The sequence below is a fragment of the Nesoenas mayeri genome (assembly GCF_963082525.1).
Source record: "Nesoenas mayeri genome assembly, chromosome: 30".
NCBI classification, from domain to species: domain Eukaryota; kingdom Metazoa; phylum Chordata; class Aves; order Columbiformes; family Columbidae; genus Nesoenas; species Nesoenas mayeri.
Window position 1 is genome coordinate 1,338,065 of NC_137564.1, and position 16,672 is coordinate 1,354,736.

Here is a 16,672-nt window from a genome sequence, read left to right on the forward strand (position 1 = left end):
CCGGAGCCGCCGGTGCAATGGGGGCTGTGCCATGGGCATCACCGCCACTGGGACCCCCATGGCACTGAGTGGGACCAGGGGGGCTCAGACCGGCCACCATGTGCTTCATCCCCCTCTATGTGCTGGGGCAGCATCCGCAAGTCCAAAGGGTCCTTGGGGAGCCCAAAAAGTGGCCATGAGGGGGGACAGCTTCACTGAGCTCCCCTGGGAGATTTGGGGAGCTGGGACACCCCCCAACCTCAGCACTGGGCAGCAGCCGCCGCGAGCCCAGGGCCACACGGTGTCACCCGCCCCGGCCACCGCGGTGGGAGCAGCCATGGGCGGCTCAGCCAGCCCAGCCGCGGTTTCCAGAGCCTCCCCGTTGCGTTCGCAAACTCCTCCGGCTGCCAAATCTCTGGGTCATGTGCGAAAGCGGCGCTGGCGGAGCCGGGCCCGGCATGTCGGTGCTGGCAGCATCGCGCACGCCGGGGTGTCGCGCCCATGCGGGGAGCTCGCTCCCGGCCAGCCGCGTGTGCTCGTGTGCGCACACGTGTGCCGGGGCGGGGATCACCTGGCACACGGGAGCGCCGGGCGGCGCCAGGCGGCAGTTGCTAAGGGATCTCGCCGAGGACGGGCGGCTGGCGCTGGCACAATCCCTTCCCATGTGGCCGGGGGGACCGGTGCCCCCGGAGGATCCGCTGGCCCCATGGCCAGCGCTGCCCACCCTCCTGCCAGGAGGTCCCCAGGGTGACCAAACCCCTCGGCAAACACGTGTGACCCCCACAGGGCAGCAGCAGCGCCGGGACCCTCCAGAGCACTGACCCCCACCCACGGCTGGTGCCCCCACCCCCAGTGTGACCTGGGTGTCCGTGGGACCTGGCACTGGTGCCCCCACCCAGCTGGGTCCTGGTGACACCCCAATGGCAGTGGGACCCAGCCCTGGTGCCCCCACTCGCAGGGCTCCTGGTGAGACCCCAGTGATTAGTGGGACTTGGCACTGGTCCCCATGAGAGTATCAGTGACACCCCAATGACAGCGGGACCTGATGTTGGTGCTCCCACCCACGGGGGTCCCAGTGAGACCCCAATGTCAGTGGGACCCAGCCCCCGTGTCTCCACCTGCGGGGGTCCCGGTGACACCCCAATATCAGTAGGACACAACCCCAGTGTCCACACCCTTGGGGTCCTGGTGAGACCCCAATGTCAACAGGACCCAGCCCCGGTGTCCCCAACCTCGGGGTCCCGGTGAGACCCCAATGTCAACGGGACCCAGCCCCGGTGTCCCCACCCTCGGGGACCCGCAGCCCAAGCCCGGCATGGCCACAGTGCCCGCCGCCCGGTGCCGGTGCCGATGCCGATGCCGATGCCGATGCCGGTGCCGGTGCAGGCAGCCCCGGGGCGGTGGCGGGCGCGCGCGCAGGGGCGCGGCGGCGGCGGGCACGCGCGGGGCGGAGCTGGGCGCCGGGGGCGCGGGGCGCGGGCGGCTCCGGTTCTCCATTCATTGGGATCGCGGCGGGTTCCGCGGCGGCGCCGGCAGGATGGCTGCTCGGTTACCGGTGCTCCTGCCTCTGCTCCCGCTGCTGCTGCTGCTGGCCCGGGGGCCACCGGCGGCCCTGGGCAACCGGCACGCCGTGCACTGGAACAGTTCCAACCTGCAGTGAGTGCGGGGCGGGCACCGGGCCGCGCGGGGGAGGCCGCCGGTACCGGCACCGGGAGGTGGATGGGGGTGTCCCCGGGGTCGGGCGGGGCGGGGGGCGACCCTGGGAAGGACGCGGCGGGGACGTGTTGGGGATGGCGGGGCGGGGGGGGGGGCGGCGCGGCGACACCGGGTTGTGGGCGCGCACACCGGGACTGCGGGACCCCCCCGGTGCCGGTGTGCGGGCGGGGCTACCGGGCAGCCCGGTGCGCTGCCCCTCCCGGCCCCGCACCTCGCCCTGCCCGCGGAGGCGGCGGCCGCTCCCGGGGATGGGGGGGGTGCGGGCAGCCGCCCGGCCGGCCCGACCCGACTTGCGGCCGCGGTGCGGGGCCCCGGGGCCGCGCTACCGGGCGGGGCGCGGGGCTCCCGGTGCGGGTGGGTCCGGTGGTACCGGGGGTGGGTGAGTCCCTGCCTCCCTGCCAGCGCTGACCCGCCCCGCGGTGGGTAGCGGGTGTCGCGGGAAGGGCACAGCCGGGTCCCCCCGGTGCGGCGGCCACCGAGGAGTGTGTCCCGCTGCGGCGCCCCCGCCGCCAGACGCGCCCCCCGCCTGTCTGGGAGCGGCACCGGCGGCGCGGCGGCGGGGAGGGGGGGACACGCAACGGGTGCCCGTTTCTTCCCTCCCGCTCCGGTGGGCAGCGGTTCCATCCCTGGGGCTCGTGGGGGCGATGCGGGAGGTGCAGGCGGAGCTGTGGAAATTGGCTTCGCACCCACGGCCACCGGGAACGGAGCCAGCCGGAGGTCGTTGGTCACGGACCCGCCGCACGTTCCTCACGCTGGCGGCTGCACCCTCACCCACCCGGGGGGTGCGTGGCACCCACAGCCGGGGCTGGCACGGAGGGGCACGGCGTGACCATGGGCACAAGCGGGGTGCGAGGGGCTGCGGGGCCACGGGGGCTCCGTGGACCCCCCCACGGGGAGTGGGGAGCTGCGCCGCTGCCATCGCCTGTCTCGCCTTCCCCCGGCGGCGTGAACGCTCAGGGGTGTGGCGGGGACGTGCGTCCAGCCCAAGCATCCCCTGGTACCCACCGGTGTCGGGGGTCCCCCCACTCTGCACCCCATTGTGTGGGGAGGGAGCATCGTCCCCCCCCCACCCCAAGCTCTTTCCCCTCCCATTGAGATTGTGTTGCCAGGCGGAAGCCTGGGCCCCATAAATCGTGCGTGTGTGCGACGTGCCGAGGCGCAGCACAATGGCGAGGCGCCCGGCTCGCCCTCTGCGCCCCGATCCTCCAACCGGACCCCGCTCACCCACCATCCTCATCCCCGCGCCGTGACATTGCCGGCACCGCGGCGGGTGGGACCTCCCACCCCCCCACCGTGACCAAGGGGTCGCTTCTCCCCACTCCATCGCTGTGACCGGGCGCTGCCCCAGCACCTCCCGGGGGACGGGGCGGAGGGGGCGCCGGCGGTGCCCCCCGCTGTGCCAAAGCGGGGGTGTCACAGCCAGACACCCACACCCACTCGCGCACGCGTCCGGCTCAGGGCACGGGCGTCGCGGTGGGGGCGGCTGCGGCAGAGACGTGTCCCAGGGACTCCGGAGCGCCGATATTTATTGTTAGGCAGTGCGGCAGCTCGGCCGCAATTATAGCCGCGCGGCAAAGTGTCTGGATTAGATAAATTATGGGGGGAATTAGGCTCCCTGGGCCGCAGCCTGCAAATCCCAGCAACCCCGCCGCAATCAGAGCCATAAACAAGCCCAAGGCGGCCCCGCGGGGCTCTCTGGGGAGGGGGCGATGCCGGCGGGCTCGGCTGCGGGCCCTTCATTGGGGGCCGCGCAAAGCACCCCAAAAAATCCATTGCGTCTCCCGCCACGCTGCTCGGTGCGCCCCTCGGCGAGGGGGCACCCAAGGGAGCCCACCCACAGCACCCGGGGTGCACATGGTGACTCAGGGAGCAGGTGGCGGGTTGTCCCTTGGGTACGTGGTTGCGCTCCTCCTGTCCCCCCGGTGCCGATGGCAAAGCCCAGGGGAGGTGTGAAGGTGGGGTCGCAGGTGCTCCCGCTCCGGTTGTTGGTCTGGCTGTGCTTTCCGTCTGTCCCATCGCTGACACCGGTTGCAGGTGGCGAGTCCCGGGGGCGCGGGACGGTTCTTGGTTGGTCTCTGTCCTTGGCTCCTAAGTCCTGGTGGCGCAGGACAAAGGTGTTGGGTGGCCGCGTCCCACCCAGCGATGGCATTGCGGGGGCTGCGTCCCCACGGTGCCCCATGGCGTGGGGCTGGGGGCTCCGAGGGGTGTCCCCAGCCGAGCTGGGCCTGCCGTGCCAATGCCACCTCCCTGCTGGGTGATGCCAAGGTGGGGACAGCAGTTTGTCCCCGTGTGTGGGACCAGCACCCCCCAGCACTGCTGCGGCCCCCGGGACCCCCCAGAGTGGGTGCAGGGGGTCCAAGGTGCTGGTGGCACGGCGGGGGTGGCCGTAGCTGGGGGTACGCGGGGCGCTGGGCGAAGCCGGCGGGTCGGAGCCCCCCAGCCGCCGGCGCTGCCGCCGCGCTCGCCTCTTCAAGGCGGCTTTTATCTGGCTGACTTTGTGTTCAGGTGGCGAGAGCCGGAGCTCTCGAGAGCCCTTGTGCCGAGCGGCCTCTCCCGGGGGAGCGTCTCGCACCGCGGAGGAGCCGCAGCCCCGCGCTGCGCCCGCGGCGGGGTGGGCACCCGGACTCCTGGGTCCTCTGCAGCGGTCGGACCCCAACACCGGGCTATGCTGGGCTGGATCCTCCATCTCAGCCACTGGCACCCACCGGGGAGGTGACGGCGCCACCGGCGGCAGGGGGGACACCCCTGCCCTGGAGGTTATGGGGGGCATAATATCCAGCGGGAGGTGCTGCAGGGCAGTTGTGCCCCTCAAGGGGCAATTTTGCCCCTGCTGTGTCCAGCTGGGGGTGGGGAAGGTGTTGGTTACACCTCTCCATGGCTAATTACCACCGGCTGTGGTGTCACTGGTTGGGCTGGGGGGCTCCGCCACCCCCGTGTCACCCATGGGACACCCACCCATGGGTGCTGGCGCTGGCAAGAGCTGCTGCCCAGGGGCAGAAGGTGCCGTGTCCCGTGCGTCACCGCGCCGGTGGCACCGAGTCCCGGCGGTGCCACCAGCGCCCGGGGGGTTCCCACGGGAGAAGGGACCACGGCGCTGGGGTGCAACAGGGCCACCCGCTCCTGCCCGGGCTGCTAATTGAGTCACTGGTCGCAGATTGATGGTTTAATTAAAACCCAATTAGAAACCTCATTGATCTTGTTAGCAAAGCGGGAAGGGACGAGATTTAGCGGGGATTAGAGAGATCGCGCGGCCGTCAATAGGGACGGGGGCCGCGGGGGCACCTGTTGGCTGGCTTGAGGGGTCCCGTGTGCTTGGGGAGCGCCGTGCCCATCACTACGGGGCGGGCGCCGCCGTGTGGCACCGCGGACCCTTCGTGTCCCCAGCGAGCAGCCCCTGGTCACCCCAAGAGCCCCGATTTGGGGGTGATGGTGGCAGCGGGGACAGCGTGTGCCAGGGATGCGTTTTGCGGCTGCGCCAGGCGAGCCGGGGGGGAGGATGGGGCTGCTGGGGGGGCCGCGCGGTGGCACCGTGCCACCCGTGCGCGTGGGCCGTGTCGCAGGCGCTGTCTGCCGAGCCGGCGCGGTGTGCGCGGCCGTCTGGGCGCCGGGGCCGCGCGGCGCTGCCCGCGTGGGGAGGGCCGGCACGCGGCGGGGGGGACGTGCCGGCCTGCGCCGCGCGTGTCCCCGGCGGCCGAGCCGCGGGCGGCGGGTCCGTCTGTCCCTCCGTCCGTCGGGGCAGCCGAGCGCGGCCATGGATGCGCCTTCGCCTCTCGCCGTGGCGCGGGGTGACGGGAAGGGGACGGCGTAAATCAATGGCACTTTTTTGTTCCCCGGCTGATCGATGGGCCCCGGATGTGCTGAAAGGGCCAAACTGCCAGAACCAAACAAAGCGCCTGGCTGGGGTTTGGGGGGTGGCGTCCACCCTGGCCCCCGGCACCGGGGCCACCGTGCTGTCACCCACACCAGGTGACACCCGTATTGCCCCGGTCCTCACCGCGGCCACCACCAACATGGGATGCTGAGCTGCGGCCGTGCCGCCCTCCCGGCCTCTCCTGCACCATGGGGACAAGTCCCCACATCACAGGGGTCCATCGGGGGGTCCTTCCCCCGTGTCGCCGCCGCAGTGCGCCAGGCGCTCAGCCCCAATTTATGGCAGCAGGTGGGAGCGGAGCGGCCGCCCCGCTCACCGGTTTGCCAGGTAGCCGGGGGTCCCGCCGGTGCGGGGCCGGTGGGCGCCGAGCCCGGGCAGTGCCGGGGATGGCTCTGCCAGGGGACATCCATCTGGCCAGCGCCGACAGGCTGCTGGAAGGTACCGCCGGCTTTGCAAAGCCCTGCTCTAAAAATGCAGTCGTGCAGAAGTGATGCTGCCCGTTCCGCTCCCGCGATTAACCCTTCGGGCGCTGCCGGATCCCGCCGGGCCCCGCCGGCCGAACCGCGGCTACCGGAGCTCAGCAGGCCAGGGGGGTCCATCCTGACCCCGTCACCTGGCGCTGGGACTTTGTGACAACTGTAGGGACTGTGCCCACTCTGAGGTGCGTGATGGTGGCCGTAAGAGGCTGAGCCCCTCGCCCTGGGTGCCTGTTCTCATCCTCCTCCCCAAAAACAGGGCCCGTGGGCTCCCTGTGTGCCCTGGTGACAGCACCGAGGACCTGGGGGCATCCGGCTGCCCGCGGTGCTGCCCTGTGCCCCAGGGCTGGCGCCACGGCGCAGGAACCCGGGGTGGCGGTGACACTGCTGTGTCCCCAGGATGTGCCCAGGCCATGGCGGCCACGTGGCTCTGCCTGTTTGGGGCCATTCTACCGCCTTGGGGGGTTAATCTGATATCTGCAAGCTCCTGGCACATGGTGGCGGCCAGTGACACCCATGGGGGTCACCGCCACAGGGTCCCAGCCCCCACGGCACCTCCTGAGGTCCCCGGTGTCACCGCGCCGGTGCGGTGGGGCAGCGCTCAGCTCGTTAGCGAGGCTGTTTATCAGGAGCCACGCTTCTTAATGAGCCCCAGAGCCGGGTCCCGGGGGGGGCCGCGTGTGCGCCGCGCACCGGGTGCTCTGGCGGGTGGCATCCCAGGGCACGGCGCCCGCTGTCGCTCCCAGAGGGTGCTGAGTCCCGGGGGCTGCGATTCCCCTGTCCCTTCGCTCCCCCGGCACAACCGCATCCCACTCGTGGTGAGCACCGGTTGCCGGCACCCACCGGCGCGTGGGGCAGCCGGCTCGGGGCGCGCTGCCGTCCCAGCCCCGCGTCCTGCACCGGCTTAATTGCCATTTTTCTCCTCGGGGCCATTTCTTTAATAACAAGCCTTTTTCTCATCCCCCCCCCACTCCCAACCACATCAAAGGGGGAAGATGAAAGGTCCCGGCGCCCCGCGGTGCGAGGGGTGGCTGCCTCAGCACCTTCTGCCACGGAGTTGCCCGGTGGCCGCGGGTGCCGGGCTGGGCTGGGAATAGCGGTGAGGGAGGTGCCGCGTGGGCCCCACGGGTGACAAGGTTTGCCGTCAGTCCCCGATGGCACCGCTTGGATCCCAGGTCCTCGTTGGGTCCTCCCGGCGGCACCCGGGGTGCCGCGGGTCCTGGCGCGGTGCCGGGGCTCCCCAAACCGCGCCGGGGGCGGTTGGGCAGGGTGGGGTGTCTGCGTGCGCGGCCCTGACCCGGGGAGCTGGTTCTGCTGCGGGTGGGGCGCTGGGGACCCCCCGGAGGGTGATGGGACCCCGAGTGCTGCACCTGTGGGTTGCACACCTGGCTTTGCCAAACCAGGTGGGGAAAGGGGCGCCGAGCCGCGCGATGCGCCGCGGCGGAGCCTGGTTGCCACAGTCAGCGTCCTAAGGGAACCGCGTCCCCAAACGCATCTGGGGGGACTCACCGGCACCGGCGATGCTGAGTGAGGTGTGGTGCCGCCGCGGCAGCTCGGTTGGGGAGCAGGCAGCCTCGCAGCGCCGATTGGTAATTAATTGGCAGGAGCAGCGGGTCAGCGCGGCGGTGAGGATTAACCGCGGCCGGGATTTCCATCGGGCACGGATTAGGAGCCAGCGGAGCCTCTCCTGAGTGGATCTGAGGGGATTGCCGCTCCTAATCAATGTAAATGAGGCTCCCCCAGGGCCACCCTTTACGGCATTAACGAACTAACGGGATTAGCCGGAGCAAGGGGGGACAAATCCTGCGGCTCAGCGCGGCGCGTGGCGGGTGGGCTGGCTGCAGCGTGGGGGGCCCCGGGGTCCCCCGAGGACCAGCGACTGCGTCCCGCAGGGTCCCCGGTGCCTTCGGGTCCGTCGGGCTGGGTCGGTCTGTCCGTCCTGCTGCGTCCGTCCTGCTGCGTCCGTCGCATCCTCGAGGTCGCTGGCGCGTTCCCACGTGACGTGGCACCCGTAGCATCCGCCCCTGTCAGTGTGTCCCCCCCCAGCCTCCCTGGGGCTGAGGTTGCATGGTGGGGGGGTCCCATTTGTTGGGAGCTCCAGATAGAGGTTGAGCATGGAGACACTGTCGTTCTCTTGCGCTGTGACCCTTCTCCAGCCTCCATGTCCCTTGTGAGGAGGGTGATGGAGTTTGGGAAGGTCCAAGGGGGGTGTCGCTGACCCCCACATCCCCCCCCCCCTCCCCGTGCTTCTTGCAGCCTCCGTCGGGAGGGCTACACGGTGCAGGTGAACGTCAACGACTACCTGGACATCTACTGCCCGCACTACAACGCCTCGGTGCCCGAGCACCGGCTGGAGCAGTACGTGCTGTACATGGTGAACGCCGAGGGTTACCGCACCTGCAACACCAGCCAGGGCTTCAAGCGCTGGGAGTGCAACCGGCCCCACGCGCCCCACAGCCCCATCAAGTTCTCGGAGAAGTTCCAGCGGTACAGCGCCTTCTCGCTGGGCTACGAGTTCCGCGCCGGGCAGGAGTATTACTACATCTGTATGTGGGGGGCTGGGGAGGGACCCCCCCCTTGTAGCATCCCCCTCCCCCTTGTAGCATCCCCCTCCCCCTTGTAGCATCCCCCTCCCCCTTGTAGCATTCCCTCCCCCCGCAAGTGCAGCATCCCCCCTCAAATGCAGCATTCCCTCCCCATGCAGCCTCCCCTTCTCCAAATGCAGCACCCCTCCAAATGCAGCACCCCCCCCACCATGTGGCATCCGCCCCAAGTGCAGCATCCCCCCTCATCACGCGTGTCCCACTCGAGCTGATCCCCACCCACTCAGGCTCCTCTGCATCCCCACCCTGGCCAGGACCCCCCAAATAAACACCCCCAGCTGGGTGGCTGCACCCCAAGTTGAGGGATGGAGGTGCGGGGTGGATGGGAGGTGTGTAGGGAGGGAAGGGGGTGCAGAGGGGTTGTGGTGTGAGGGGGAGATGGGGGTGTGGGGGAGCAGCATGGGGATGTGGGTGCTGATGCAGGATGGGTTTGCAAGGTGGGGATGTGGGTGCAGGGGGTGCTGATGTACGATGCAGGAGTGGGGTTAAAGGGGCGCTGGTGCAGGTGCAAAAATCAGGGTGCTGGTGCAGGGTTGGGGTGCTGGTGCAGGATTAGGGTGCTGGTGCAGAGTTGGGGTGCTGGTGCATGATGGGGTGCAGGGTGCTGCTGCAGGTTCAGCTCCGGGGTGCAGCGCGGGGTGCTGCTGTGTCCCCCCAGCGCAGAGCCCGCCCCAGGCAGGGCCAGACCCCACCGTACCCAAACACACGGAGCCCGCGGGTGCCCGGGGTCGGGGTCACCGCTGCGGAGCCCCCCAGCCCCCTCTTGCCTTGCAGCCACGCCGACGCACAACCACCGCCGCGCCTGCCTCAAGATGAAGGTGTTCGTGTGCTGCGCCTCCAGTAAGTGCCCCCCGTGCCCTCCCCGGGGGCGGCGGGTCCCCAACCCTCCCGGGGGGGCTGCAGCGTGAGGTGGCCGCGGCGCCTGATGTCCCCCCCATCCCCGTCCCGTGTGTCCCTCTCGCAGCGTCGCACTCCGGGGAGAAGCTGGCGCCCACCCTGCCGCAGTTCACCCTGCGGCCCGAGGTGAAGATCGAGGACCTGGGTGAGTTTGGCAGAGCGCCCCCCCTAGCCCCATCTATCCCCCCACCCGCCGCCACCCACGGGGCAGCCCCAGCTGTGGGGTGGGGGGGTTGGAGCCGCCGCGGTGGAGCCCTCACCCCGTTGCTCTTCCCCATAGAGAACTTCAACCCGGAGATGCCCAAGCTGGAGAAGAGCATCAGCGGCACCAGCCCCAAGCGGGAACACTTGCCCTTGGCCGTGGCCGCCGCGTTCTTCCTCATGACGCTGCTGGCCTCCTAGCTCCCGGTGCCGGCGGGGACCCCCCCCATGCCGGGGAACCGGCGCGGGACCACGCAGCCGCTCCTCACTCCCTGCCACCCATATTGCCGGGGGCTGTGCCACCGCGAGCCCGGTTGGGACCGATGGCCGCGTGGCTGCCAGGACGCGGCTCGGTGCTGCCGCATGTGCCGCGCCTCCCGCCGACACCGTCCCGGTGCTGGGGGGGCAGCGCTGGACTGGGGAGCCCGGTGAGGGCAGGGACCCCCCCCTCCCGAGCTGTACATACCTATATAGAGATCTATACATACTGTACAGAGAGCGACTATAGAGATATATCTATACTGTACCATAGGCAGCGGCGCCGGCCCCGGGCTGGCTTGTATATAGTCGAACGTGTTGGATTTTCCTCGTCTTCCGTGAAGACCCGACCTATGCAAACGCACAGACACTTTTTGGGGAAAAACAAACCGAAACAAACAAAAAAAACAAACTCGACCTTTTTTTCAAGTGCTTTGGCTGGTGATTTTCATATTCTGCTCTTAGTCTATAAAAAAAAACAATAAAAGGATAAAAAAAGAAAATGAATGGCGGAGCTCTGTCGTGGCGCGCGTGGCCGTCGGCGCGGCGGGTTTTGGTGGGGGGTCCGGTGAGGGCAGCGAGTGTCAGGTGCCAAACTTCACCATGTCATGGGCGCGATGGCTCCGGTCATGGGTGCGACGGCTCTGGTTATGGGTTTGGTGCCACCATCAGCAAAAGCACCTGGGGGACGTGGGGTGCGTCTCCCCACTGGCTCTGCGCCCCACTGCCCCCCTGGCACCGGCACGGAGCGTCCGGGGGGCAGCACCCCGGGGAAGGACACGTGTCCCCGCCACCCCCGGGGTGCAGTGATGGGGGGAGTTGGCACAGGGAACCCTCGTTGTCATCCTCATCCTCACCAGCTGCACATGTGGACACCCCGCCGTGCCCGGGGGCCCCGTGGGAATCCCCGCGTCACCCCCAGCGGTGTGTCTGTGTGCGCCGGGCGTGCCAGCTCCTGCCGGCGGCGGGGGCTCTGGCACAGCCCTGTCTGCGCGGTGGCTCCGGCGGGACACGGGGACGCCCCCGGTTCCCCCTGTGTTTTGAGGGGGCTGTGCCCGCGGACCTGCCACAAGTGGGGTGACACCTGGGGGGACGTGGAGGAGTGGGGTGCACCCAGCCCCATGGGCAGCACCCCACAGCCCTGCTGGGTGCTGGGAGCAGCAGTGCGGGGTCCTGACCTCATACCCAACAGGGATGGGGGGCAATGCCCCAAGGTGGGGGGCAGCCGCTCTCCCCACGGCACTGAGGCAGCTGCGGCCACTGTCCCCGTGGGGACCGCCACGCCGTGGACGCGGTCACAGTTTGGGGTCCCTGCAGCCGTGGATCAGGGCGGCCGCGTTCCCCCCCCAGCAGACACGGTTGGGTGGTGGCTCGGCGTCCCGCCGGCCCGGGCTTGTCCGGGTGCGGGAAGAGCCGGCGAACCCGTCAGACAGGTCCTGCGTGCGCTCCCGGCACGCACCGCGCTCCCCGCGTCCCCCCCGCGCTGCCGCAGGCCTGGCCTGCTCTGGGGCTGGGACCCCCCTGGGCCCCCCAGGGACTTGGGCTGTCACCCGGCACAGGGTTGCAGACCCCAGGATTGGGCCCGATGGCTGTAGCCCCCCAAACGCTGGCTGTGGGGGACCAGCCGCTGTCCCCATCCCGGCGCGCGGCTGTGCTGGTGGCACCGGGGATGGGCTGGGGACCCGGGTGCATTGCAAGGAGGGACAAGGGATGGGGTGGGGGGACAAGGGACTGAGCCAGCCATGTAGCACCACGAGGTCCGCTTACAAAATCCCTCCAGCCCGGCGGGCGCGTGGCACTGCCAGCAGCGCCGTGGGGACCCGCCGCCAGCCCCGCCGCGCTCCGTGCCCTCGAGCAGGGGTGACACTCAGGGATAGCCTGGACCAAACGGGCCAGGGGATCCCCAACCTCTATTGCCCCCCTGGGCACGGCGTGTGCGGCACAAGGCTCCGCATCGCCCTGTGCCGGCGTCAGCTCCGCGGGCAGCGCCGGCTCCGTCCCGCTCTCCGGCCGAACGCGCAGGGGCCTGGCGTGGCCAGCCAGCCCGGGGGACGTGGCTCTGCCACGCGCCGCCCAGCACCGGGCCCTGCGTACCTGCCAGGCTGCACGCAGCCGGCACGGCACGGCACGGCACGTCACCGCGGCCTTCGCTCCCGGCCACGGGCTGGACGGCTCCTCGTCCTCCCCCAATCTTGCAGCCGGTGATGTCAGGAGCCGGGGAGCACCCGGGTGTCCCGGGACGAGAAAACATATCTAGCTTGTCACGAGCTCGGCGGCCTCTGGCCGGCCCCACCTGCCCCGCGCCGCCGTGCCGCGGTTGTTTACGGCGTGAAACGGCTTCACCTTTGTCCTGCGAACCGCAGCCGGCGTGGCAGGAGCGCTGCCTGTGCGGGCACGGACCCCGTCCCGCGGTCACCGGGGCAGTCCCCAGGCAGCGCGGCCATGACCGCGTGCACGTTCCGCTGCTGCCGCGCCGCTGGCACCCCCGGTGCCGCCACCCACCCTGTGCCAGCCGGCATGGGGAGGTAACGGGGCACCCTCCAGCCCTGGCTTGTCCCTCGGGTTGTCTGTCCCCAGCAGGTGACATGTGCTCGTCCTTCCCTGGTCAAACCGCCCATGCTGGCACTGCCCTTTTGCCACGGGCCAGGCAGCGCGGTGACGCTGGGACCCGGCCAGGTCCCGGTGGCCTCACTCCCAGCCCTGTCCCCATGTGCTGGTGGCCCTGCCCCGAGGCTGGGGACCGCGGTGGAGGGGGTGGGGAGCCCCTCAGCCCACGGGCTGCTCCCTGCCTCGGTTTCCCCAGGCACAGCCCACGGTGGCGGTGACGGCGGGACCCCGGCGATGGAATCAGCCGCGGTGCTGAGCGGCTCCCACCACGGGCTGCACCCATCCCTGTGGCACACACGTGCCGCGCTCTGGCTGTCTGACCCCATGGCGCTGTTCCCAGCGGGTTCTCCCGCGGACGAGCCGCGGCAGCGCCGGCTCCCCGGGAGCAGGAGGCCTTGCACAGTCATTCAGCGCAGGGGATGATGTCAGGCCTGGCCGCCAGCGGGGACCGTGAAAGGGAAGGAGCGGGTCCCCCTCCCTGGGGAGCCGAGGGTGCTGAGAGGGGCTGGGACATGGGGGACATGCGGAACGGGATGGGGGACACCCAGCCCCGCTCCCCTTGGGGAGCGTTTGGCTGCCGGAGCCACCAGCGGCTCTCCGGTTACAGCCGCGGTGTCGGCGCCCGGCGAGCCCCTCCGGCGTGCCAGGGGAGCGCTTCTCGCACGGCTGCAGCGGCGGGCATGCAACATTACCCACAATCAATGGATCATTATGTAATAAACAAGAGGAAAGTTGTTTTGCAAATGCGGCTGAGTTATCGCTGTGCGAGGCGGCGGGCGAGAAGCATCTCTCGGCCGAGTTTAACAAGGATGGATCGGTGTCGGGGGCAGATGGGAGCCGATAGCGAGCCGCCGCCGCCGCGCTCCCCGCCAGGCGCGCCGGCAACGCGCCCGCTGCGCCCGCAGCCTCGCGCCGGGGTCACCGCCGGAATCCACAGCAAACAGGGACATGTCCGGTGCCGGAGCGAGGCCCCGGGGGAGCAGATAAGGGCAGGGGGAGGAGGGAGGGGGGGTCCTGCCCTTAGCAGCCCCCCCAACCCCTGGCACCTTCTTGGCGGCGGCTGCAGCTTCCCAGGCGCCCCTCACCTGGTTCTTGGTGACCCCCCATATCTCAGATAAGGGGGTTCCCATGGTGAAAGTTGGGAGGGGGGTGTCCCCCCCTCAGCCAGACCCCCCCATCAGCCGTTGTCCCCCGGTGAGGAGGGGACGGTCACAGCTCAGACCTTTTGTCCTCGGGGGTCACCCCGCATCCCAGCCGGGGGTCACCCCATCATCGCCCATCACCCCGGCTACCTAAACGGGGGGGACTCCCCCTTCCCACGGCTGTCGGTGCTACCGGCCTTGACCCGCCACCCCCCGCGCCGGTGTGTGCGGGGCGGAGCGGGGGGTGGGGGTGGGGGGGGGGTGGAGGGGTGTTCCCGCCCGGTACCGATCGTGCGTGGGGCTGCTCCCCCCCCCCGTTCCACCCCTCGCTGCCCGTGTTGTTGTTGTGTCTCGGCCCCGGTGCGCGGGGCGGGGCGCGGGGCGGGCGGGGCGGCGGCGGGGCCGTACTTAAGGCGGGGGGCCGGGTGCGGTGCCCGCCCGGCGGAGCGCAGCCCGCGGAGCGCATGGAGCGGCCGTGGGTGCCCCTGGCCCTGCTGGGGCTGTGCTGGGTGCTGAGCGGGGCGGCGGCCGAGCGCCACACCGTTTTCTGGAACAGCTCCAACCTCCGGTGAGTGCGCCCCCCCCCTAATCCCCGCCATAGCCCGTTCTTCCCCCACCGGGACCGAGCCCCGGCGGCCCCGAGGGCGCGGACGGCGCCGCTCCCTGCCGGGCCGGGCGCTCCCCGGTGCCTTTGTCCGGGGTCGGCGGCGGGGATGGAGCCTCCGCGGGGCGGGGGGGGCGGGTCGAGCCTGGGGTTGGGGTGCGGGGGGGTTGAGGCCGGTGTTGAACCCCGGCGGGGCGCTGGGGGGGGCGGCGGGGCCGGTGCTGAGCTCCGGTGCGCGTCCCGGGAGCGGCGGGGCCGGTCCAGGTGCGGCCCGGGGGGTGCGGGGGGAGGACCGGGGGGGGCTTTTCCGTTCCCAGGGCCTCGCAGGAGCGGGGCCTCTTCCTTCCCCGCGGGGGTGGCGCGGCGCCAGCCCCGGCGCCGGGGCACAGGGAAGCGTGTTGACAAACACGGGGCTGGCCCTGGCTCCTGCCGGCCGGGCAGGATGTGCGGGGGGGCTGAGCAGGTCCTGTGCGCCCCCCCCAAGCCCCAGTTGTCCCCGAGCACCGGCCCCTGGGACGGGCTGGGGCTGTGACCCCATCCCAAGCATCGGCCCCTGTGAAGCTGTGGGGTTCCCCCCACCCAGGGCCGTGACCCCCCCCAGTTGTAGGAGTATGTCCCAAGGCGCCACCCCCCAGCTGTAGGAGTGTCCCTCTTAGTTTTAGGGGTTCCCCCTACTAGGCGCCAACCCCCTGATACTATAGGGATACCATGACCCCTAAGCTATAAGCTTGCCCCCTCCCCCCAAGGATTTGGTTGCCCCCCAGAAGCCACTGCAGCCAGTGGGGTGACGGGACCCCCCTGCGGCACCGTGGCCCCCCCCGGGTGAGGTGTGGGGAGCAGCAGGCGCTGGAGCCGGGCCGGTTGCCCCACGGGCGAGAGCTGCCGACGCCTCCCGGCCCCGCGAGCGTCGGGACGGGCAGGGCGCGCGTCCCAGCGGGTCCCTCCCTGCCCTGGGAACGGGGGGGCACTCACCGCCTGCTTTTGGGGAGCTTTTCCTCCCAACACAACCCTGGACACCGCACAACTTTGGTGGACCGTAGTCCGCCCTGTCTGGGTCCGGACTGGAGGCTGCTCTCCCTTGCCTTGTAAATCAGTATATGGGGGTGCCAGGGGACCCCCCCAGCTCATGGCCACGCTGACCCCGCGTCCCTCCCGCCGCAGGCTGACGTGGAGCGACTACGCGGTGGAGGTGCGGCTCAACGACTACCTGGACATCATCTGCCCGCACTACGAGGAGGGCAGCGCGGACCCCCGCGCCATGGAGCGCTACACGCTCTACCTGGTGGAGCACGAGGAGTACCAAGCCTGCAAACCGCGCTCCAAGGAGCAGATCCGCTGGGAGTGCAACAAGCCCAGCGCCCTCCACGGCCCCGAGAAGTTCTCCGAGAAGTTCCAGCGCTTCACCCCCTTCACGCTGGGAAAGGAGTTCAAGGAGGGGCACAGCTACTATTACATCTGTGAGTGCCCCCGGGGTCTGCTGTGGGGTTCAGGGGGTCCCTGCTGGGCTCCCCAGCACTTAACCCACATCGTCCCTTGCAGCCAAGCCCATTCACCACCACGGGGACTCGTGTCTGAAGCTGAAGGTGGTGGTCGCTGGCAAAGGGGGTGAGTGTCACCCAGACCCCCACCCGTGTCCCCCCTTCCCGCTCGCAGCGTGGGTGCCCAGCTCGGCCTTTCCGGAGCTGAGTCACGGCCACACCGTGGCCACTCGCCAGCGCCGGGGTGTGGGCGCATGTGGCTTGGCTGGGAAGGTGCTGGTGGCTGCGGTGGGGGGGGACGGGGACGGTCCCTGGTGGAACGCGGCTTGGGGAGGTTTGGGGGGCTCCCCTCCACCGGCCTGACCCTGTGTTTGCTTTGCAGCTCAGACGCTGCCCGTCCCCACCCAGAAGGGCCGGATCCAGGCAGGTAGGTTGGTGGTGGCCCTGGGGGGCAGCGGGGAGCGGGGCTGGTGACGGCTGCGCCGCTGCTCGGGGACGCTCACGGCTGCTCTCTCCCCGCAGACGACGCAGCCGCGCACGTTCTGAGGAGCGTGGGGCAGAACTCGGCGATGCGGGGCAGCAGCCCCTTCACCTTCGTCAGCCTCCTCGTGCCCCTGCTGGTGCCGCAGGGGCTGTGAGCTGGGGACACAACCGGGATGCTCGGGGACCCTGCGGTCCTTGTGCAGCCCCCGGGGCGGCCCACCCTGCGTCCGGGCGAGGAGAGGATTTATCAGTATTAAGGGCTGGAAGCGCCCGAAGCTGAGCAGCCGAAGCCCTCGGTGGCGGCCCCGGTGCTCACGGTGTCGGTAGCCGGAGGACGAGCATGGACCCGGGGCTGGA

The 16,672-nt window shown here is 70.4% G+C and overlaps 2 protein-coding genes across 2 annotated transcripts; both read left to right on the forward strand.

Annotated features, from left to right (window-relative positions):
• Positions 1-1,516: 1,516 nt before the first annotated feature.
• On the forward strand, positions 1,517-9,944 carry EFNA3 (ephrin A3; the record flags this gene model as incomplete). The annotated part of the gene is made up of 5 exons (XM_080361178.1): positions 1,517-1,635; positions 8,299-8,588; positions 9,420-9,485; positions 9,610-9,687; positions 9,823-9,944. The coding sequence occupies 5 exons, from the start codon at positions 1,517-1,519 to the stop codon at positions 9,942-9,944; spliced, it is 675 nt and encodes a 224-aa protein (XP_080217304.1).
• Positions 9,945-14,214: 4,270 nt separating this feature from the next.
• On the forward strand, positions 14,215-16,470 carry EFNA1 (ephrin A1; the record flags this gene model as incomplete). Its single annotated transcript, XM_080361268.1, has 5 exons — positions 14,215-14,318; positions 15,516-15,811; positions 15,894-15,959; positions 16,215-16,259; positions 16,355-16,470. The coding sequence occupies 5 exons, from the start codon at positions 14,215-14,217 to the stop codon at positions 16,468-16,470; spliced, it is 627 nt and encodes a 208-aa protein (XP_080217394.1).
• Between the last annotated feature and the right edge of the window lie 202 nt (positions 16,471-16,672).